Source organism: Molossus molossus, unplaced genomic scaffold, assembly GCF_014108415.1.
Source record: "Molossus molossus isolate mMolMol1 unplaced genomic scaffold, mMolMol1.p scaffold_m16_p_19, whole genome shotgun sequence".
Lineage (NCBI taxonomy): Eukaryota > Metazoa > Chordata > Mammalia > Chiroptera > Molossidae > Molossus > Molossus molossus.
Window position 1 is genome coordinate 4,993,538 of NW_023425354.1, and position 24,463 is coordinate 5,018,000.

Sequence of the window (24,463 nt, forward strand, 5' to 3'; positions counted from 1 at the left end):
TTTACTTGTTCTTCTATCCATCCATCCATTTACTCCATGCATTGTGCTGGGGGCTGGGAATACAATTGTGAAAAGGTGTGGTCCTATTTGCCTGGAGTTTGTAGAGCACGGAGTGGGGGGCAGTGGGGAGTCAACAATGCTGCAATGAGATTGGAGGGACAATGGGAATTTGGGGGGAAAAACCCTAAAACTGACTTGGGGGCCTAAAGGAAGGGACAAATGCCAACTGAGCAGAGGAAACTGCATATGTAAAGATATGGACACTCAAGAGATCATGGCCCCTTCCGGAAACCACTGTGGTTAGTTTTAGGGGAGCGTGTGCTGGCTGGAGACTGAGAGGGTGGGTGGGGCTGGCAGGCAGAAGCCAGATGTGCAAGGGTCTTACAAAGGACTTATCTTGTCGATGATAAATATCTCTCCTGGAACACTCTCTTCCTCTCCCTAACCAGGGTCTCAGCTTAAACCTCCCCCTCAGTCTTCCCTGATCCTGAACTAGGTCAGGTCTCCTGCCATGTGCTCCCAAAGCTGCCAGTTCTGAGTGTCATCCCCTCAGAGGAATGTCTTCCCCTTCAGGCTGTAAGCTCTGTGGCAAGGTTATCTTGCTGTCTACAGAGTAGATGCTCAGTTAATATTTGGAGGGAATGAATGGAAGCATTGAGCTTTTCAATGCCTTTCTTGTCCTAAAACCCATATATTTGTCCTCCATTATGATACTTTGTTCTAGAATGGTGGCCAGAAAAAAAATAAAAAGGAAAGGGAAGAATTTAGCTGCTGAACGGAGAGGAGGCTTTTCAACAGCATACTGGATCTTTCTACCTGTGTATCTCCTGGAAGGATGAACTCTACATTTCCAAAATGGGGGCATCATCACCTCCTCACCTCCCCTTCCCTGTAACCGCCCCCAACACCTCCCACCTAATCAGCTACTCCACTGACTGACAAATTTCTTGGTGTTCTCCCCACTCAAAACAAAGAACTGCAACTTTTCCCTCACTTCCTCCTCCTCTCTGTTTAGCAGCTAAGTCCGTCCCTTTCATTTTTATTTTTGGCCACCGTTCTAGAGCAAAGTATCATAATGGAGGACAAATATATGGGTTTTAGGACCAGAAAGGCATAGGTTTAAATCTTGAGTCTACTATTCTTGAGTTCCCCTGGGTAAATTAACCTCTCTAAGTTTCCGAATCTGTAAAATGGGGAAGTGATCTGCCCTGTAGAAACACTGTGGCTTTAGTACACACTGGGTAGTAAGTAAATGGTTCTCTTGTTGTTTTAGCCTCTTATCAGACACCCCCTGCTCAAAACCTCTCAGCAGTTGCACATGACTTGCCAAGGAAACCTAAGCCATACATCTTGGCCTTGTGTCCCATTACTCCTCCCCCTAAATCCTAAACTCTGGTCAATCTGAAATATTGGCTGATTCCATCACTCTTTCCTCCCTGCTTTCATGCTGCAGTTCACATACCAAGCCCTGCCTTGTTACCTGAGCACCGAGTAATTGGCTCCCTCCTCCACAGTCCTCTCCGTAGTTCAATGGCACTGTTTTGCCTTGGCGTCAAGGCAACTCTCCTCTAGATTACAAACTGTTGAAAGCAGAGGCTTTGTGAGGGTCATCTATTCCCCTGCATAGCTCCTTGCATGTAGTTGACACTCAATAAAATACTTAGTGAAATTCATTTTCCTTATTTCAATGGGCGTGTTCTCTCTATAGAATCCGATGTTTGGTTAGTCTCACTTCAGCGCTATTTGGTTGGCTTCCGGAGAGTACATTGCCATTCGATGCGTTCTGTTCTCTCCTTTAATTGAAAGGAGATTTTGGAACTGAAAAATAAGTTACTTCTCCAAGCACCATATTCTGTCAACACCTCCCTCCCCCTACTCACCCCGCCTAGTACGGGAATCAAACTACCCAGCACTACCCGGAACACGATTTTCACACCTTCATTCCTTTGTACGTGCTGCTGTTCCCTTTGCCTGGAACGCCCTCGCCCCCGCTTCTCTGTCTCGCGAACTCCTACTCATCCTCCAAGACTCAGCTCAGACGACACCACATCGCCTTCTCTGGGAAGGCTTTTCTGAGATGGGCAGAGGAGCAATCCCACCCCCCACCCCTTTAGCTTCCTCAGCAATTCCCCAAATAATTCTAACAATACTTGTGGCATTATTCGTTTACTTTTCTTCCACTTCTCGAGACCACGAATTCCTTGAGGGCCAGGGTTTCTGTTAGTTCTTGTACCTTCTATCTAGCACCGTGCTTAGCCTACATGAGGCACTTGATTCAATCAAGGAACAAGTGAAATCTGTTAATTCGTCTAACACTGCAGAGTTTGGACCAGATTCTCAAATAGTTCAAGACCGCGCCCTCTATTTGGGGTGCTTCATGCTGGAGGGACATTCTCCTCCGACTCCCCAATTGCCTAGGTTTGGTGGAAGGGTAAAGGAAGTGATTCGACTGTGCATATTTCCTGGGGTGGTGCTATAATTCACCCGCTCCGGCAGCGAGCGGGTTACGGCGACCCGAGGCGGAGCCGTGTGAGTGCCACCTGCGGCCGGCGGTCTGGCGCACGCGCCCGGCACCTAGAAGGTCTACCTGCTGTAGCCCGGCTTCGGAGGAGCGCATGCGCTCTGGGCCTTTCCGCCGGGGGAAGTCTCGCGGGGGCGGAGTGGGGCGGGGCAGGGAAGTTCTCGCGGGACCCGAACGAGGAGCGGAAGCGAGGCGGCTGCACTGCTTCTGCGACCGGGCGGCGGCGGCGGCGACGGCGGCGACGGCGACGGCGATTGTGGTGGTGACAGCGGCGGGAGTAGGCGCTGCCCTCGGAGAGCAGCAGCGGGGTCGGCGGCCGCTCACACCGCTGTGGAGGGGCCGGCCGGGTGCGGAGCGGAGCAGCTGCGCCACGGTGAGTGGGGCCGGCGGCGGCGGCGGCGCTGCTCCGGTGCCTCTTACAACCCCGCTCCGGAGGGGGAGTCGGCCCGCAGGGACCTGGCCCAGCCTACCGAGGGCCGCGGGGCTGGGGGTCGGGGCGGCGAGGCCCAGGGCAGGAGCGGAGTCTCCGGGGCTCCAGGCTCCATGTTTCCTCTTTTGGGGCGCTTCCTTCCCGGGGACTGGCCTTCCCCGGCCCTTGGCTCGGGACAGAGCCCCGGAGCTAAAGGCAGGGGGCTCCTAGTTAAATTGTATGCCTTCTTCAGGAGGGTTTGCGCAAAAGGAGCCCGGGAGAAGCCCCAGAGCACAGGCTACTCATCCTGTGAGTCAGTCTGACTTGGCCCGGAGGCGGGGGATTCTCTGCGGGCTGCAGATGTGGTGATAGATGCTCTTTCGACCTGCAAGGCCACCACGTCACCGTCTCCTGGTGTATTGGGGCCGAATTTCGGGAGGGAACGCACCGACCCTGCTAATACCGGGAGTTAGATCGTCTGCTGCCGGAGCCAGTCGAGATGCTTTTACTTCTGGGCTCACCTCCCCCTGCCCCCCCTTGTGAACGGCTGTCTGAAAAATATTTGTCAAGAAAAATAAGCAGCAGTGGTTGGAATGCCCTGAGGAAAGATTTCAGTGAGCGAGGAGAGGGAAGCACCGGTGTTTTCCATTGGTAGCGCTCTCCCTGTAGGATCGTCAGCCATGTAAGTTACCGCTTGTTTGGGGAGTTATTCTAAGCTGGCTTCAGACCTGTACAATTTGCAGAGTAGCTGAATGAAGTGCACTCGAGGTCTGTTGGTACCGTTGACAGTCAGAAGAGAGTTGAGAAGACACACGAGAGAAGTTAGCATTGGTCTCTTTGGCTTTCTTGTCTCCTTTTCACTGTGTACTTCTCCAGTTGTTGCCTTTCCTCTCTGTCTACTTCTCTCCATTCCACTGCGGGCACTAAATGCTTGCTTGTGTAATGCAAGTCATTTGCCCCCCCCCCCCCCCAGCCTTTTTTCTGATCTACTTCCCCTTCTTCCCTGTTGTCCCCACTCTGGCATAATTTTTCGAGGTTTCTGCTCCTTGCGCAGTTCGTTTTCTCCTTCATTTAAAAATTCGGTTTTCTCTTCCGAGAAGAGACCCCCTTGCCTGCTTTATGCTTTACTTTTAAGCGTCCACTGTGTTCCTTCAGTCAGCCAGAAGGGTTGCTAGAGAGCTATGTGAGACTTAAGTTCTCCCCCTGGGAACTGGGAGGCTCAAAGGGTTGAATTCATCCGTAAGTAATCAATACTGCCTCTAGGTCAGGAGCATAGCTTGCTTGCCTCATTTGTGTTTGAGTTTTCTTCATTTTAAGATCATGCTTTTGTGCCCGCTAATGCTTTTCTTAGTACGTCTCTTATATTAGTAAGGAAGATTGTGTCACTCTGGGCTTATATGGCTTCTCTCTGGTTTTTAGTGGGGGTGGTTAAGGTAAAAAACGAAAACCAACCATAGACCTATATTACAATAGAATTAAGATAACATGAAACATTAAGGGAATAGAATTTATTTAGGCCTTTGATCAGTTAGAGTTTGCCCATTGTAATAGTACTAATTTTTTTAACCAGGCTTTTAAAAAACGATTTTAAAGTTTATTTTAGAATTATAGTTGATGTACAATATTATATTAGTTTCACGTGTACTTTACCAGGCTTTTAAATATTAGGCATCTTTTCCTGTATCTGTTAGAATCAGTCTTTGTTATTATTGTTGGGGGTATTTTTTGACAGAAAACAACTTTGTTCTGCTGCCCCTTCCCTTGTTCAAAATTTTCTGAATTCCAAAATAAAAAAAGTTCATTCTTTTAATCAGCTTTCTTTAATACTAAAAGCAAGCATTTGAATGCTTGAGGCTGTTCTCTTCCTCAGCAAGTGTATTCAGATGTGAGGAATTACTAGGTTTTAGACACTACTGGTTGATAGTACTTAGAGATTTTTCTCAGTAAGTCTTATTATCAAATTGCATGTTGTGTAGCAGCAGTTCTAATTGTTACCTAGAGCAGAAGAGTGATAGATTTTGGAGAAATGAAGTAATACAGAATAGAGACCCACCATGCTCTCCTGAGAGAAATTAATAGTTACTTGCTTAATTCAGAACTTTTCTGACATTACTGAGTGACTACTGAGAGTCTTTGGCTTTCTTTGCCCAAGTTGGCTTTTTCCCAGTTGTGCCAAGTGAATATGCATGATTTATATTTTATGCAAAGACGTTGTAATGCATTATCTGGAATGCAAAGTTTAAAATCGGGTTTAGGCACCCTTATAGTAGTACAGCAGTGATTCTTAAAATGTAGCAGGCATAAGAATTACCTGGTTCGGGGCCTAAGGCCACTACATTGCAGAACTCCAGAAGGCACCCCACAGTGAGTCAGTCTCCTGAATGGGGTGATTTTGATGCAGCTGGTCCAAGGACCAAAACTGTTGTTACAGAATACAGCCATAAAATAATGAGACTGGAGTGTGGCTTTAAATTACTAAACTTAAAATTATACTTTTCTGTGTATACAGAGGGAATATTTAAAAGCCTAATGGAATAAGTGATATAGATGTGATTAGTTTTTATGTGTAAATATTTGAGCTTTGTTAAGACTGTGATGTGGAGCAATTTAATTTTAAAGTTATATTTAATAGGACTGTTACTTTGTCTATCAGACAGTCTGTATGTAGATAGAAGTTCTAGATTACTGTGAAAACGTGGACTGATGATTTCAAAAGGGACTGGTGATGCTGGTTAACACCTGTTAGCACTTTATGCCAGAGACTCTGCTAAGGCCTTCACAGATGCTGTCTCTTTTAGTAATCAAAATGGCCTTATGAGATAGATGCTGTTATTTCCATTTTCTGAGGATACAAGGGATTAGAGAATATCATTTATTTCTCAGGTGTCACTCAACGCAGTTAGTAAGCGATAAAGGAACAGTTGAATCCAGACCTAACTCCAGAGCATCAGTAAGATTTTGGTATTTGTTTTTCTTTAAAAAAAATTTTTTTTTTCTTACTGGTTTTTAGAGAGGAAGGGAGAAGAAGAGAGTGATAGAATCATCTAACAAAGAAAGCATTGATTGCCCACCTCCTGTGTGCCCTCCACTGGGGATCGGACCCACAATCTGGGCATGTGCCCTGACCAGGAATCTAACCGGTGACCTCCTGGTGCATGGGTCGACACTTAACCACTGAACCACGCCGGTTGGGTGTGTTTTTTGTTTTTTCTAACCATAAAAGTAGTAAATGCCTATAGTAAAAACTAAAAATATAATTGAGGTGTATAGAGTAGAAAGTAAAACATCCTGTGATCTCTCTCCCAGAGATAATCATTGTTATCCTTTTGAATTTTTTCTTTAGCCACACACTGATATATATTATTTTCCCCTATAGAAATGGGGGTAAATTGTAATTTTTCTTTTTTTAAATACTCACCTAAGGATATTTTTCCATTTATCTTCAGATAGAGTATGAGGAAGGGAGGGAGGGAGGGAGAGAGAAAGAGAGAGAGAGAGAGAGAGAGAGAGAGAGAGAGAGAGAGAGAGAGAGAAACGTCAATGTGAGAGAGATACCAATTGGTTGCCTCCTGCACGATCCCGACCAGGGTTGGGGACTGAACCTCAACCAAGGTACGTGCCCTTGACTGGAATCAAATCCAAGACTCTGGTCTGTGGGCTGACGCTCTAACTGCTGAACCAAACCAGCCAGGACTCTTCATTTTTTAAAATTTTATAATATATCTTAAAATGAACAATTCAAGCTGCACTTGCCTTCTTAAAATTCACTGCTTGGGATCCGCTGTGGAGGTGTGTGCTGGGAACAATTGAGACATACTCTCATTAGGCTTCAGGGTTGAGTGTACGCCCAACCCATTTTCTTGGGAAATGAACAGCAACATCTACTCTATTGAAATCATTTATACAATTATGTTTCAGATTTCTTCCTTTTAGTAATTAGTGCTGGGTATGTGATAGAATTTTTTCTGTCTTTAATGAAACACACACTTTTGAATTCCTTTGGACTATGTACTCTTTTCTGTGGATAGCCTACTAAGCTGATATCTTCAAGTTTTCTCTATGAGATGCTTTTTGGCACAGAAGTATTGATTGTGCTTGGTTTAGTTTGATAAAGAAATTGCAGAGGTTATGCCCTGGCCAGTTTGGCTCAGCGGTTAGAGCGTCGGCCTGCGGTCTGGAGAGACCCGGGTTCGGTTCCCGCTAAGGGCACGTACTTCGGTTGCAGTTTGTCCCCGGCCCTGGTTGGTCATGCGGGTGGCAGCCACTCGATGTGTCCCTTCACGTCGATGTTTCTGTCTGTCTCTCCCTTCCTCTCCCTCCCTCCCACTCTATCTGTACAAAAAATGGAAAAATATCCTCGGGTGAGGATTAAAAAAAAAAAAGAAATTGCAGAGGTTATAAGTAAAGGGTTTTTGAAGACACACAAAAAGAAATACTTTGAGACTAATCTTTTTTTTTTTTTTTTTTTTTAATCCTCACCCGAGGACATTTCTCCATTTTTTGTACAGATAGAGTGGGAGGGAGAGAGAGGAAGAGAGAGAGAGAGAGAGAGAGAGAGAGAGAAACATCGATGTGAAAGGGACACATCGAGTGGCTGCCACCCGCACGACCAACCAGGGCCGGGGACAAACTGCAACCGAAGTACGTGCCCTTAGCGGAAACCGAACCCGGGTCTCTCCGGACCGCAGGTCGACGCTCTAACCGCTGAGCCAAACCGGCCAGGGCTGAGACTAATCTTTGTAGTTTTTTTATTTGATAGAATGCTCTTTTTCCTCTCTTTGGTCCTGTGCCACATAGGATATATCCTAGGTCTGGCCTGATAGAATCAACGTTGGTTTAGTTTATTAGTTTACCTACAGTAGAGTGTTTGGCTATTAGAATTTGACTGAAGGACCTTTTATTACCAGGTGATTTCTTTTCTCCTTGGTAATACTCATTTGCCTTTCATCTTAATATTCCCAGCTGGTATACCGCTTAGTCCATTTGCAGCTAGGCTTGATTAATGCCCCACTTGTTAACTTTAGAACAAAAGGATAATAATCACTCGTGCCCTTCAAATGAGTTCTCTGCTAGGTGGTAATTATCCAAGAAGAGTGTCACTATAAATAATCTGTCCCCATTCTGCCAGTGTTCCTGCTGTTTGCTGCTTTTATTTAGCCTGTATGAAAACAGTGACTGATGGAACAAGAATGGGCTTTATTTTCCATTAGTTCTTCAAAGTTCTAGGTTGTATCCCATATTCAGGGCTGGAGACTCCAGCAGTGATTGATTGTCTGTGGTGCCACACAGCTCCCCATCACCTGGTACACTACCAGAGGGTTAGTACAGCCTCTTCACCTGCACAGTGCAGTTTGGATCAGTTTAGTTAGTACTCCTGTGGCTCTGAGCAAAGTAGCTGTTCTCGGGTAACTGTGAGAGACTTCTGTTTGACTTCCTGGCACCATTTTCCTGCACTTTCTTTTCCCAGACACAGTATCTGGCAGCTCATTCTGAAATAGGGATTTCTTTCAGGTGTAGATTAGGACTTCAGCTTTGTTCCTTAGGCTAGTTAGAAATAATGTGGAGGCTGCTTCTATAATACTGAACCTTGGACATCTATTTCAAGGGCTCTTGGGGACCCCAAAGTCTTGGGGGTCTTCAGGGAAGAGGGGCCTTATTGCAAGAGTAGCAAAAGATCCACCAGCAAAAGGCTGAGCTGGACCTTCTTTTCTGGTGCCCTGTGCTCAGAGTAGTAAATTGAATAGAAAAATAGATCTGTGTTCACTTTCCCAAGGAGCAGACCAAGGTTTAGTTTCTGAGAAGAGTTAGAAACAGCCCAGGACCAAAGTGTGCATTGCTTGCTTTTGATTGGATAGCATTTTCAGAAAAGCATTAAGGTTGGCAGGGGGAAAGGAGGGAGGTAGGCCTATTAAACTGAGAAAAGTAGGGTGCCATCCCCCGGGGGAGGCCTTCTCTCAGTGTACTGCATTTCATGCCTGAAGAAGAGCGTGAAGGGGGCGAGGGAGGAAAGGTGGAGACCTAAAGGGACTCCAGCCGGTTCCTGCACACCGCGCACACCCAGTGGGAAGGAAGAGGAAGTATACTCTGAAATAGCTCGAGCAGCTGCCACCATTGGCCGGCGGGCCTGTCAGTCGCCTGGGCTTGAGGCTGAAAAGAGGAAGGAGATCAGGGCTCTTGCTTGGAAGGGAGGGAGGAGGGTTGAGCCAGCCGAGCCAGGGGGCGTGGGGGCTGGGACAGCAGGCCGATTGGCAGGGCGGGGCTGCCTTCGATCTGGCCACTTCTCTCAATCATCCGTCTTCTGATTCAGGGTGGCATTGTGTGTCCTGGTGTGCCGGAGCCAGTCCCAGAAGAGAGGGGAGGCTGAGCCCAGAGCGCGGGGTTGCTTCAGCAGGGAAGACTCCCTTCCCCCTGCTTCAGGCTGCTGAGCACTGAGCAGCGCTCAGAATGGAAGCCATCGCCAAATATGACTTCAAAGCCACTGCAGACGACGAGCTGAGCTTCAAAAGAGGGGACATTCTCAAGGTAAGTGTTGATGCCAAGTCAATGCTGAGATGGCCTCCCCTTGTACTCACTCACCTTCTTTTGCCCATAACACACAGAGAAGCCGTGCTCCCTTTCCATTGCCCACTTCTAACATTTTCTGCCGGGTGAGGTCTGGATAGCTGAGATGGACGCTGAGTAGAACATTAAATATGACTTAAGAGGGTGGTGTGCATGATGTATGGTCTTTAACTGCCTTTGTGTGAATGCCTCGAGTATTTCTTTTTGCTTGTTGATATTGGTACTATTTCAAGTAAAGTCAAAGCAATAAGACTGTAGTAAGGAAGTAGGTTGATTTACCTTGGAGAGTTTTATTAAAAAATTAGAGGATGTTTTGAAAGACCTAAACTTGAAGTATTTATGTAAAAGCACTCAATTAGTCTTATTTTACATAGTCAAAAGATTTTTGCATTCTGGAATGTGATTCTAGTCAGTTAATTTCCCCTAGTTTAGAGAGGTAATTAGAAATACATGTCAAAACTCATTTAAGAACTCAATGTATCTTTATTCTTTTTGAAAAATTAATGGAGTTCTAAATAATAAGGTTCAGTTTGCTTTATACAAGTCAAATTTCTGTATTCTTAGAAGAAACTTGAGGAGCAATTACCACATATTAAACTCTAATTGTACAAAAGAAACCTGCTGACAGTTTAGAAAAAAATACGCTTCTTTACAGTTTGCAGCTCATTTTGAGCCCCACTATTTACATGACCATTCACTTTCCACCTGGCACATGTTAATTATGTTGTTTACCCAGTTGGCTGAGCAGCTTGCCCTTTTGGATATGTAATTTATTTTTTACAAGGGTGGGTGTTATCGAATAGTGTCAACTCTAAATGAGGAAAACTTGAACTTTTGTGTTTGCACATTCACTGTGTCTCAAGTTTTGACTTTATTTTCTCTGAGCCTTAGCTTGATTGCTGGAATTTACTACCATTTGTTGACTATCCCTGAATGAAATTATTAGAATTTTACAATGAGAAAGAAAGTGGAAATGTAGAAATATGATCCTTTTTTAAAGGACGAGTTATTTGTTTTAAGTTACGCAGACCTGTGGAGAGTTACCATGTTGTTCTCATTGCCAGAGGCATAGAGTTCTCTGAAGTTAGTGCATAGTAGTTTAATGTTAAACATGTAGGTTATACTTCATAAAAGGTGATACGGAAGAGCCCTTTAAGGAGAAGGAAACTGTTTTCTATTCAAAGTTGTTATTGTGATACCAAGCTTTTTGAGGCTATTTTCAAAATCAGCACAAAATTGTCAGAAAGCGAACAAAACCAGCTATATGTTTTAGAGTGATATATGTCTTCTGGTTCTGTTTTCTCAGAGAGCTAGAAATCAGAGCAGGTATAACTTGACTGCTAAATTACTTCATATCGTTGATGTATAGAGAGGGTCATTTGATGTTTTCATAGGTAATCACTGATTTTTAGCAGATGACCTGCTAGCGATATCGTAAGATTGGCTACTCAAGTACCCACATTTGTAGCCTGTATAAAACCCTTTGGGACCAAGTTTTTTGTTTTTGTTTTTTTAAAGTACATACTGGCCCTGACCAGTTTGGTTCATTGGTTGAGCGTTGGCCTGTGGACCAGAGAGTCCGGGTTCGGTTCCCACTAGGGGCACATACTACAAAAAAATGAACAAACAAATAAAATACATATTGATTTCTCTGTTAAACACTCTATAAACTTGAACGAAGGCTGGTAGTTTATATTTTTCTCTGTTTATCCTATTGCATATTTAGCACTAAAGCAACAAAGTAAAACAAAATGAGGATTTGAGTACTATTTTTAAGAATTTTTAGACAAGAACTTTCCATGTTTACTATCACTGAAGTTTTTTCTAGACCATGAACATTTTATGTAAGTTTTCCAACTTAAATTGGTAACCTCTTGAACAAGTACAAAATCTTTCTCTTCTCACCCTATAATTAGAGAAGGTGATACTGTTTAACATTCCCCCAGAAATTTTCATGATGGGAGAGAAAGTGAATCAGAGTGCTCCCATTTACTTTCAGATTTTCTCTGGGGAGAGAAAAATACATATATTTGGTTCTTTCCAATTTGGTAGATAACTGGCATATGAAGTCATAATGCCATTATTGCTTTTGAATGGTGGCCATTAGCTGTTTGTTAGTAATCTTGTGGCTTTACTCCAAAAAAAAAGGGGTGGGGGGAGTGATGATACAGTAGTTGCCCTTTGTCTCATGATTCTGTGAAACAGCTGAGTGAAGAGGAGGGCCATGAGGGACGGTGCTTTGTGTTAGCTGTTAGTGTAAAAAAAAAAGTGTTTTCTTCATTTGATTATTCAAGAGGTAACTGGCTTCATTTGAGTGGCTTTGATTTGATAACTCTTTAGGATCTTAGTTGTGAGCCAACACATGTTTAGAAGTGGCTGGAATAGCATTGACCAGTTTAACTTGATTAAAATAGGGGTATATTTGCCCTCCCTTGATAAAGGGGGCATATGCATGTTGGTATTAATACATTTTATTTGAATATAATAAAATAGAAAGGGGCTTAGTCCTCTCTGACTAGAATTTGGAAGGAGTGCATCCCCTCACTGTCTTGAGTTCTTGGCTAACTTTTGGTTACTGTTAATTCCCGTCCTCCAGCAGACCACTTCCTTACTTTCTATCTACACAGTGACTTGTACTGCCCTGAGAAAAGAGAGAAAACTGAAGACATTTTACTGGAAGCGTAAAATAGAATTGAATGCTTCAATATACCTGCCTTTGTTACTTTCCTTCATATAAAAGCTTGTTTTTTTTCTTGAGGGCACTGGGGCATAGAAATGGGAGGAACTGCTCTTATGTTGCAGGTTTCAGGCCTTGCATGGCTGAGCTGAACCTAAATTTCCCCACCGTTGTAGGATAGGCTTGGGGTAGTCCCAGGAGTTCTCCACTGAACAGGGCCCCTGAATACTAGAGCATATAAATTTCTGAACTCACTAAATGCTGTATCTGCCATTTAGAGGCTTATGGACACATAACTTCAAATCTGTGCTCATTCCATTCTAGAATTGGCTTCTTTTTCACCAAGGCAGACCTTCAGACTCTAGAAGAGAGCCAGTAGTGGAGCATCTAGGTGTTCTCTTCTCCATCCAGCACTAACTACCTGTGCCAGTTTCCCAAGCTGCTTTAGAACTAGGTCTTGGGTTCACACTCAGATCTTTGAAGTCTTCTATCTCAGCACTGATGTCCCTATTTCACTGTCACATTTTCTGAGCATTTCCTTGAGCCACATCCTGTGATAAGTTTCTTTGAGAGTTGGGGAAGAAATAGATGTCCTTTCTCCCTTTGGGTACTCTAAAATCAAATAAGGAAGTGAGATTAATATCTGAAACAGTACATGGAAGTATGTAAAATTAGAGGATTTTCAGAACAGGAAAAGATCTTTTTAAATCTATTCATTTAGACATCACTTTACAGGTAAGGAAATGGTGGCCCACAGAGGTTAAATGTTCTCTGCAAGATCACAAACTTCATATTTCGTAGTGCACTGGTGTTTAATAGATTCCTGAAGTTGTATTACACCTCGTAACTGCCAGGGTAATAGGAAGGGAAGAGATAGGTGAGAGCTGAAGTCAGAAAGCTGTGAAGAAGAAGTGTCCCTTGAACTGGACCCTGTGAGATGAATAGGCTGGGGTAGGTGAAGGCAAGGGGCGGGCTGTACTTTTGTTTGAGATAGGAATGCTAGAATAAGGCTATAGTCTGTGAGTGACATAGTAGAAAATAAGAGAATTGGAGTCAGATGAGAAAAACTCCGTAAGAGTTTGATCTCGTCCTTAAGAAGTCTCTGAAGGTTTTTAGCTGATGAAAAAGTGTTCTGTGTGTAAAGTGTAATGGGTTGCAGGGAGGTGAGCCTGGAGTCCTAGCCTGGAAGGTTGCAGTAACCAGGTTGTGAGATAAGTAACTGTATAGGTGTTAAAGCTAGGAATGAAGGATGAGGGTGGTTTGAGAGAGGCTAAGAAAAACTATGGGATTTCTGCCTGTCAGCTGGGGGCATTTGAATAAGTCTCCTGTATAACAGAAAAGAATGCCCATGATGCCCTGGCCAGCTTGGCTCAGCGGTTAGAGCGTCGGCCTGCGGTCCGGAGAGACCCGGGTTCGGTTCCCGCTAAGGGCACGTACCTCGGTTGCAGTTTGTCCCCGGCCCTGGTTGGTCGTGCGGGTGGCAGCCACTCAATGTGTCCCTTTCACATCGATTTCTCTCTCTCTCTCTCTCTCTCTCTCTCTCTCTCTCTCTCTCTCTCTCCCCCTCCCTCTCCCTGTTCCTCTTTCTCCCTCCCATTCTACCTGAACAAAAATTGGAAAAATGTCCTTGAGTGAGGATAGAAAAAAAAAAAGAATGCCCATGAGGATGCTTCTGAGAAAATAGGATTTGATGGGTTCCAGTTTTCACAACAGCTAGATTTTGGTACACAAGTCCAGTTGAGGTGTTTAAATTACCAAACCTAAAAAAATAAGAGGTTGGGGCTTTTTCTTCACTGTTGTAAAGTCCCAGTATCAGTATGCTTTATAGAAGCCTTTCTTTGCCTTTGATAAGAATTCTGATTAGTCTTTTTTTAATCCTCACCCGAGGACATTTTTCCACTTGTTTGTTTTTTAGATAGAGTGGGAACGTGAGGAGAGAGAGAAAGAGAAACATCAATGTAGAGACACATTAGTTGGTTGCCTTCTGCAACACCCCGAACGGGGTTGGGGATTGAACCTGACACCCCAAGGTACGGTGCCCTTAATTAGGAATCGAACCCTCGATTCTTTGGTCAGAGGGCCAGTGCTCTAACCAGTGAGCAAACCGGCCTGGGCCTTATCAGTCTTGTTGATTAAGCCCAGAAGATTGCATTTATTTATTCTTTTGAGAATGAGGACTCTTTGAGTTCTTTTATAGCAGGTAATTTGTTTGCCTTTCATTATATTCATTTATCCCCCTGTCATCTGGATGGACTATTTCCAAATAGGTGCTAAGAATGAATGAACTTTCTGTTCCTACATAAGACTCCTTTTGGGAGGCTGGCTAAAAACCAGTCCCCTGTTTGGAGAAAGAAATGAGTAAGGAAATACAATGTTCCTTTGGGGTCTTTCAAGTTTCACCTTAGTGAGCCACGGTAGTTGAACTCATTATTTTATAGCTACCATTTATGGAGCATTTACTATATGTAATGCAGTTAGTAAATAATATGCCATTATTTCTAATTTGGGACACTAAAAGGTTTGTATAATTAGTCCCATCTTATGACTGCAGAAACAAGCTAAAAAATTAAGTAACTTGCTGTGGTTCACATATCTAGTAAGTGATAGTGTTGGGGTTTGAGCTCAGGTCTGGCTGTGATGCTCCCTGCACAGTATGGTAACGCCCTCTATCAGAATGAGTAAACCGGAAATGTAAGGGGTCTGCAGTCCTGCTTTGCTCACTTGCCTGCATGGGAAGTGAGGGACTTAGTGGACAAACTATCTAAGTAAGTTGACTTCAGTAATGAAAGAAATGGAAAAACAAAACAAACAAATTAAAATGAGGTCATCTTGCCTGTCAGATTAGCAAAGATGCGAAAGATTGACCTCTACCCTCTGTTGGCCAGGATGTGGAGAAATTAGTATTGTCACCTCCTGCCAGTGGAGATTTGTACCAATAAAATCTTTCTGAATGGTGGCTTGGTGATATGTACCAGAACATAAAATGACCTGGCAATTCCACTTTTAAGATTTCTAAAAAAATACTTAAGTTTTAAAAAAAATGTAGACATAAGGATGTTGATTTCAATGAATCTGTGTGCCACCTAGAAAAAAATATATATTTTCAATTAAATTATAGAATATCACTTTTGTAAGATACATTTCAGAGATGTTAAAATTTATAAAAAGGACATCTTTCAATCTATGGAATAACCATATTAAAGGAGGAAAAACCTAAGTAGCCAGTTAGTAGGATGCTACATAAATAGATTATGGTATTTTAAAATGGAATACAGTGAAGGTGTTAATGCTGATGTAAATCTATATCAACACAGAATATTATCTATACTTGCACAGAGAAGTGTTAAATGGACCCTTTTATATTTTATTTATTTTAAATTTTTTTTTGTTATTGATTTTCAAGAGAGAGGAAAGGAGTAATAGGGAGAAACAGAAATGTCGATGAGAGAGAACATTGATTGGCCGCCTCCTGCATGTCCCCCACTGGGGATCCGGCCCACAACTTGGGCATGTGCCCTGACCTGGAATCGAACTGGTGACCTTTTGGTGTACAGGTCAACACTCAATCACTGAGCCACACCAGCCAACAATTAATTAATTAATTAAATCCTCACCTGAGGATATTTTTCCATTGATTTTTAGATAGAGTGGAAGGAAGGAGGGAGGGGGAGAGAGACAAAGAGACAGAGACAGAGAAACATTGATGGGAGAGAGATACATCAATTTGTTGCTTCCCGCACAACCTGGACCAGGGCCAGGGAGCGAACCTGCAACCCAGGTACATGCCCTTGATCATGAATTGAACCTGCAGCCCTTTAGTGCACTGGCTGATGCTCTAACTACTGAGCCTCAATGGCCCTGGCTGGTTTGGCTCAGTGGTAGAGCATCGGCCTACAGACCAGTGAGTCCCGGGTTTGATTGCAGACAAGAGCATGTACCTCCGTTGTGGTTCATCCCCGGCCCAGGTCAGGGTCGTGCAGGAGGCAGCCAGCTGATGTGTCCATCTCATGTCGATGTTTCTCTCTCCCTTTCCCTCCATCTTTCGGTACCTGAAGATAAATAGAAAAGTATCCTCGGGTGAGGATTAAAAAATAATAATAATAAAATAAAATAAACAGTAAGCATGTAATTGGTACATTGAATGCTTAGTATGTCCTTGTACTAAGCTAAGTATTTTACTTGCATGTCCTTTTAATCCTCACAATAATCCTATAATGCAGATGCTATTATCCCCATTTTATTGATCAGGAACCTAAGGTTTAGGTTAAGTAACTTGCCCAGGTTCACACGTTAGGATTCAGATCCAGACCAGGGCCTTTTCATACCCAGGTAGGTTAAACTAGAGGGAGGGCCTATTTAGAGAAAATTGCTGTCTATTTCTGTTTGCTTTTTAAATACATACACGATGTCCGGCTGGTTTGGCTCAGTGGTTAAGCGTCGACCCATGCACCAGCAGGGACCCATGCACCAGGAGTTCGCTGGTTCAATTCCCCGTCAGGGCACATGCCCAGGTTGTGGGCCTCGTCTCCAGTGGGGGGCATGCAAGAGGCAGCCAATCGATGTTCGCTGTCATCCATGTTTCTATCTCTCTCTCCCTCTCCCTTCCTCTCTTTATAAAACCAATAAATGAAAAAAAAAATACATAGACGATTTCTGAATGGTCCTCTGAAAGATAAGTTATCTCCATGGGGCTGGATTTCAGGTGATTTTTACTCTTTTTTGGGGGGGATGTATTCTTTTGTATTACTTTATCAGTTTTATTGAAACAAAGTTATATTCAAATAATAAATGGTTAACATTTTGCATCTATTTTACCTCAACAGATATTCCAGGAAGTTAAAGTGCTCCAGTCAGGGGTTGGTTGGTTGGTTTTTTAATGGCTGAGGTTTAACTGCTTTTAAACTTTCAGGTTCAAGTTCACTGTGGCTATGCTCAGTGTCATAAAACTTAGAGACCTTTTTCAAAATGATTCAAAATTACTTTTTTTTTTTCTCCTCACCCGAGGACACTTTCTATTTTTTGTTCAGATAGAGTGGGAGTGGAGAGAGAGAGAGAGAAACATCGATGTGAAAGGGACTCATCGAGTGGTTGCCATCCGCACGACCCAATTAGGGCCGGGGACAAACTGCAACCGAGGTACGTGCCCTTAGCGGGAACCGAACCCAGGTCTTTCTGGACCACAGGCCAACGCTCTACCATAGAGCCAAACCGGCCAGGGCTTGAAGAGTTTTCTAAGATAAATTAGAAATGCTCGTGACTGCTTTGTCCATCTAGATATGCCTGACTTGCTGAGACTTCCATCTCTGACATTAGCAAAGCGTATCATCAGCTCTGAAGAGTTGTTGGTGGTGTTCTAGAGCATTTAAACTTGGAGGCGTCATTGCCTTTCAGGGTACGTGACAGTTATAAAAGTAGACGTGAACCATATTGATAATAGCATAGCACATGCATGAATTTCAGAATAATTATGACACTTCTTTTACATTTCATAAGAGACTTTAGCTGAGTGTCTTCAAACTCAGACTTGACACCACCACCCCCATTTAAAGAAATAACTTTATGGAAGTAGGTTTCTACTACACATTTGCATGTACAAAATATTGAATAGCATGTGTTTAAGTGCAACTTGTTTTAACTAGAACTTTCCATGAATTGAAAATAACATGAACTTGCCCTGGACAGGTAGCTCAGTTGGTTAGAGCGTTGTCCCCATACACCAGTGTTGCTGGTTTGATCCCGATTCAAGAATCAACTAATGAGCCCTGGCTGATTTGGCTCAGCAGTTAGAGCGTCAGCCCTCGGACCAAAGAGTCGTGGGTTCGATTTCAGTCAAGGGCACATACCTTGGTTGTGGTTCGGGCCCTGGCCCTGGCCGGCGTTGTGCGGAAGGCAATCAATGTCTCTCTCTCACATTGATGTCTCTCTCTCTCTCTTTTTGTCTCCCTCCTTCCCCCCCTCCCTCCCACTCTGACTGAAGATAAATGGAAAAAGTATCCTCAGGTGAGGATTTAAAAAAAAAATTCAGTTCTTGCATTGGCCATATTTTAAGATCTCATTAGCTACATGTGGCTGGTGGCTATTGTATAGGACAGCACAGATACAGGATATTTATATCTTTGCAGAAAGTTTTTATGGACAGCCATGTATAGAATGGCACCACCCAAATAATGCTGTTGTTATGTTTAAAGTATTTGGGGTTTCACCTTGAAATTCCAGGAATCATACGTTCCTCTCTCATCGCAAACCATGATAGTTACTCTGGTCTTTGGAGACGAGGCCCTTGGGCAAAACTGGGGTTGTAGTGGGAATGTAAAATATTGGTGTGGACTAGTAGAACTGAGGTGGGAGTTTCTTTCTCATGGTGCTCCCCTGTCTACACGACTCCCTTTCTTTGTGAACCTGTGATTTCCCACACCCCTTCCTTCACGACGCTGTACCTTTTCCACCTCCAGCCTGTGCAGAGACATACGTGGGAACCTGCTGCCAGCTCGTCAAGTGTCTTCACTAGTGGAAATTGAAGGACCAGAGAGTGCCTCTAGAGTAGCTCCACTGGGTGACCCAGACGTTGAGTCTAGTGCTGACTCTTCTAATTTGGGTCCTTGTGTCATCGCATGTGTAATGTGGTCTTGAGTAAAATGTGCAGACAGCAGCATCTGAGGTACGTCCAGAGAGCAGAGGCAGCATTTCTCTGAATTCAGCAAAACCATAATTATTGTCTTTTTGGAGTTCTGTTTTACGGAAATAACCTTAGGCATAGTCTTACCCGTATTGTGAAGTCATTTTTATTATTTGCGTTAACAGGCACCAAAATTTTGCACAATTTATTATCCTCACCTGAAAAATTGTACAATGTTTCAATGGTGAACATTTTTGCCAGTAATGTCAAATAATGGGTCAGTTAACCTTCCTGGCTATATTTAAACAAAATCTGATCAGTTTTCAGTAGTATAGATCCCTGAACACTATCACATCTTCTGGTCTTCGGTTGTGTTGTTCCTTTTGTCTGGTATAACTTTTGCCTCATTACATCCCTCATTCTTAGAGCAAGTCCAAACTCCAGAAATCTTTTTCTCTCATTTAGGTGCCCCTCCATTGCCTGTAGCTCCTCTGTGTACCTCTGGCCACCGCGTATTTCTGTTTCTCCAGATCTCAGTAGGTTCCTATATCTCAGCATTTGCACTCCGGAGCGGAGGAAGCAATGAAACCCATACCAGGTTCATCCTGCTCAGTATAAATCAAGTGCATAGTCTTTGTTACCCACCACTGCCTTATCAGAGGTTAGGCTTGGTTCTTATGTTGCCTCAGCTGTTTTTGCATTTACTGTATTTAGGAGACATAGGACAGAAATAGGAACTCTTGAATTTTCGTTGCTGTTTTTTATTCCCTTGGCTTGTGCCATCACCTTGGTTTCTTAGCTACTTTTCCTTTGAGTCTTTGTAAAGTATAATTATATTTTAGTGTGCATGTGATCTGAAAACTACTCAGTTGGTTTTATTTTTCAGTTAATGTCCAAAAAACATTTCCAATTTCCACCGGTTTTTGTTTTTGGACATTTATTCCATCCATAATCATGGTTGAGTTTTATTTCATCAAATGGTCCATACACTTAAGAAATATCTTTATGGAAGGAGGTTCTAAACAATAGGGCTTTCTCTCCTAAATATGTGCTTTATTCTTTAAGTGTAAAAGAAAAACAAAGGGGAAAAAAATCACAGGAATGGAGGCCTGGATTGTGAGAAGAGGAGTCTTTTCTTATCAGATGTTCTCTCGAGTTTACGTTGCTGCTAAAAATGAGGTGGGTTGCAGGGAAGAATTTCTTCTTGTTTTTCAAGCTTTGCCAGAACACTATGCTTAAAAACAACTGTTTGAACTCTTCCTGTGTCCCTGTATTTCCAGGGTTGCTTTCTGACCTCTTATTAGCCACACAGTTAGGGTTGGTGGCATGCTTGTGGTGCCAAACATAGCTGTAGCCAACCTGGAGCAGGTCCATACTGAACAAGATACTGAAATCAGAACGAACAAGTGACGCAAATACTCAGCGTCTGCAAAGTCTTCCTAGGAAAGTAATGCAGACAGCTTTGACAAGCTTCTGAAAATCTGTTCATAGACTGACATTTCAGTTCTTCTGGATCCTGAGTAGTGGGCTTCAGTCAGCAAGGCACTAATTTTTCTTTTTAAATTTGCCCACAGAAGCCAGCTCTTGGAATGTACATACTGGTGATAAACTTTGAGCTTGAACAGTGTTACATGAGTGACCTGTGTTAACATTCTGTCCATATGACACTCAAAAAATAATGAATTTGCAACTCTGGCCTACCAGAGATGCTGGCTTTAGCCATTGGCTTCATGAGTTGACTTAAGCTTTAAGCTTTCATTAATTTTGAGTGGTCCGTGCCTCTTCATGTGTTGATTAAATAATGCTACCCAGAAAGCCAAGTAGTACATGCGTTTTGAGTTATTTTTTTCTAGTAGTTGTGAGTGTACTAGAGTCAGTTCTTTAAACACTATCTCTGTCATGACTGGTGCCATTCTTTTTAAAAATTCTTTATTTATTGATTGATTTTAGAGAAAGGGGAAGGGAGAGGGAGAAAGAGATAGAAACATCGATGAGAGAGAACATCGATTGGCCACCTCCTGCATGCCTCCCACTGGGGATTGAGCCAACAACCTGGGCATGTGCCTTGACCAGGAGTCAAATCGTTGACCTCTTGGTGCATGGGTTGACACTCAACCACTGAGCCACACCAGCTGGGCTACCAGTACGATTCTTAAATAGGCTGGTTGGCTAGAGTCAGACAGTCATTCTTTGACCTAGCTCATACCAGCCCACAGTCTTTGTCTCAGGAGTCTTATATTGTAACTAACCAGTTGAGCCTGAAGAAGCAAAGGAATAAATTGGAGTTTTTCTCAACATAAGGTTGATCAGAATCTTTCTACATAGGAAAACCAACATATGGTTTGTTGTCTTTGCCTTCTTAAAATTTTCCATCTTTGGCCCTGGCCAGTTTGGCTCAGCGGTTAGAGCGTCGGCCTGCGGTCCAGAGAGACCCGGGTTCGGTTCCTGCTAAGGACACGTACCTCGGTTGCAGTTTGTCCCCGGCCCTGGCTGGTCATGCAGGTGGCAGCCACTCGATGTGTCCCTTTCATGTCGATGTTTCTCTCTCTCTCTACGTCTCTCTCTCTCTTCCTCTCTCTTTCTCCCACTCTATCTGAACAAAAAATGGAAAAATGTCCTCGGGTGAGGGGGAAAAAAAAAAGTAGACCTGCACAGTTCAGAAGTTAATTGTACATTTCTAAGATTTTTCTTTTCATGTTGTGCTGTAGGTCAGAGAGCAGCTTCTAAGTGTGTGCCAAGGGGACAGTTTTTGTCTGCTTAGGAACTTGGGGTTGAGCTGGTGAGGCTCTATTTACCTATGGAACAGTTTGTAAAGACAGTTATATGAACTATATCTTCTGATTAAATGCTGATTTAGAAGATTTGGAGTAAGACAGAATTAGATGTAGTGATTGTGTACTACAACTAAATAATTTTGGACTCGTGATACTAGGAAATGCTACATGAAGTGGTAGCTACCATTCGAGTAATCAGAGCCTTTGGGTGAACATGAGTAGAAACACAGAGGTCCCGTGCTCTGAAGTAAAGCTTTCCTGTGGGACAAGAAAATGAATTCATATAGTCTTGGGAGCCAGGCGGGCTCTGTTCTGGGTACTGCGTCTGCTCTGTAATCCCCTCAACAGCTCCACGAGAAGCATTTTTAAATGTGTTAACAGATACTTAGTTTAGCTTGTATAAAATTGCATAACTAATCAACCGGAGAAGCCGACATTTGAGCATAATTTGATCTGGTACAGAATTCGAACTGTGGACTGATCAGAAGGCAGGCATTTGTGTTGATGATACAGCAGCACTTTCTAACAGGTCCTGAAACGGTGAGTTGACCAAAGATGTGTTTACTTGAAGTAGAGAGATGACTTTGAGTAGTGCAGACTGAGGTAAGGAAACACTAGCGGTCAGATACAGCAAACGGATTAAGAGCCTAGGCTGGAGCCAGACCATCTGGGTTTAGACTTCAGCTACGCCGTTTGCCATGAGTGTGATGTTGGGCAAGTTTTATTTTAACTCCTTTTTGCCAAAATTTTCTCACTGGAAAAACGGGAATAGTAATAGTATTTACCTCCTCAGATTGTTGTGAGGATTAAATTAATTGAAATATGTAAGCACTTAAAACTGCAAGTATATAGTTACTTATTATAAAATAGGAAGCCACTTTGTTGCAGACAAGACGATGAAATAAGTTAGTGGGAATGGAGAAGAGTCAAAATCTAGAAAGTGTTACAAGGGAAGAAATGCATTGGGCAAGAGATGCAGTTGAGCCGGAAAGTTCCAGGGCCTTGAGGTTGGGGAGGTACTGAACTATTATCAGAGATGGGAAGGTTAGGAATTAGCTAATTGGGGACGATAAGAGGTTGAATGCTGTCCAGCTCGTGTGGCTCAGTGGTTGAGCATTGACCCATGCACCAAGAGGTTGCTGATTCGATTCCCGGTCAGGGCACATGCCCAGGTTGTGGGCCTGATCCCTGGTGTGGGGCATGCTGGAGGTGACCAGTCAATGTTCTGTCTCATCGATGTTTCTGTCCCTCCCTCCCTCTCACTCCTCCTCTCTGTAAAGTCAATAAGGCGGGGGGGGGGGGGGTTGGATGCTAAACCATAGGAAGAGGTTTGACTAAAAATACTGTGGACATTAGAATCTGCCTACTGCTTAATAAGGTAAACAACAGGACTCAACTCACTCATCACAAAGTAACTTCTTTCTGCATCTTCCACAGCAAGAAGCAGCCTTAATACTGAAGAACCTGAGTCACCCCTGAGACTTACTGCTGTAGGCAATTCCTGTTTCATTATCTCTCTCAAAACAGAGTAATGGATAGGACTATGACCCTTTGTGGCAAATGCTAGATTCCATTGCTGGTGATTTTCTAAATTGCTTACAGTACAGTTTAATTTTATTTGTGGCTAATGATAAGAATGATGTGGCCCTATAAATAAAAGATTCAAGTGGGAATTCCCACTTCTCAATGATAAGACCCTCAAGTACTGAAATCTTGTGTTACTTTTATGTTCATTATTAGTCCCATTATGCTGCTGTGCTTATATGGCCTTGATGGGTTAAAATGATTTTAGGTTACACAGCTAATTTACTGGCAGAAGGGTAAAATCAGGCACTCTTCCCCAAGTCTAATGAGGGACCACTACAGTGTTGTCACTTGTTAAGGGAAAGTTCTGTTTTTGCCTCCATTTTATCAGTACTATCTCTCAGAGATTCCTAAAGCCTCATAGTACACTTACAATATGACTAAAAGTTTCTCCACTAGTGCTGAATGGTATGTATTACTGGCTATTTTAACTGGGAATCCTTGGCTTTTATTGGTGATCTGTTTAGTTGATTTAATAAGTATTTGTTGACTGTTACAGTAGTTCTTAATCTGTGTGTGTGTGTATGGGGGGGGGGTCATGCCCTTTGACACTCTATTAAAAGTTATTTTTCCTCCTTCATATAGAGAATCTATATTAAGAACCTATAATAGAATATGCTAGGTGTTGAGGCAATTCAACATAAATGTAAAATAGTTCCTGCCCTCCAAAAATTTAGTATTTAGTTGAGTAGAAATGACTCATGCAGAGAGTTATGTTCAAATGTAAAAACAAAGTGGTCGGATTGTAGCTGGCATTATAGTAAGTGTCCATCACTTCTTGGCCTTTTGGCTAAGATCAAATAAATGAGGTGGTTATTATAATGGTTGCTGCTATTGACAGTTGAAGGCATCAGACATTCAGAGAAAGAAATTGTTGGGGATTATAGGTAGGAAGTAAGAGCACACTGATTCTAAATGGCTAAGACTTGGATAGGAAGAAAAAGACAACAGCATTTAAAGTGGCAGAATACAGAGGATTGGAGTATACATGGAGTGAGTTTCAAAGACTGATCAATCTGGCAGTCTCTTGTTCGTAATTTAAAAAATATATGATGGTTCCTGATCAGTACCCAAACCTAGCCCAGTTCACTGCCCAGAAATAATAACTGTTTATATTTTGTCTTTCCTAATCTTTTTTTTTTTCATTGTTAACACTATTGCAGATATCCTCCACCCTACATGCACACACACACACACCTTTGCCTACTTCCACCCAGCCCCCCCAATAATAATTTTATCTGGACACTTAAATTTTTTTTTTCTTTATTGATTTTTTAGAGAGAGAGGAAGGAAGAGGGAGAAAGAGAGATAGAAGCATCAA

General features: G+C 43.0%; 1 protein-coding gene across 2 annotated transcripts in view; it reads left to right on the forward strand.

Annotated features, from left to right (window-relative positions):
- The first annotated feature begins 2,681 nt into the window (after positions 1 to 2,681).
- The window catches only part of GRB2 (growth factor receptor bound protein 2), a 67,300-nt gene continuing 45,518 nt past the window's right edge, over positions 2,682 to 24,463 (forward strand). The window contains exons 1-2 of one of the 2 annotated variants that reach the window (XM_036267835.1): positions 2,682 to 2,894; positions 9,238 to 9,452. In XM_036267835.1, coding sequence (XP_036123728.1) covers positions 9,375 to 9,452 — 78 coding nt within the window. In that variant the 5' untranslated portion in view covers positions 2,682 to 2,894; positions 9,238 to 9,374. Of the gene's footprint in view, positions 2,895 to 3,593; positions 3,613 to 9,237; positions 9,453 to 24,463 lie in introns of those variants that run through there. The other variant, XM_036267836.1, reaches the window with a different exon arrangement.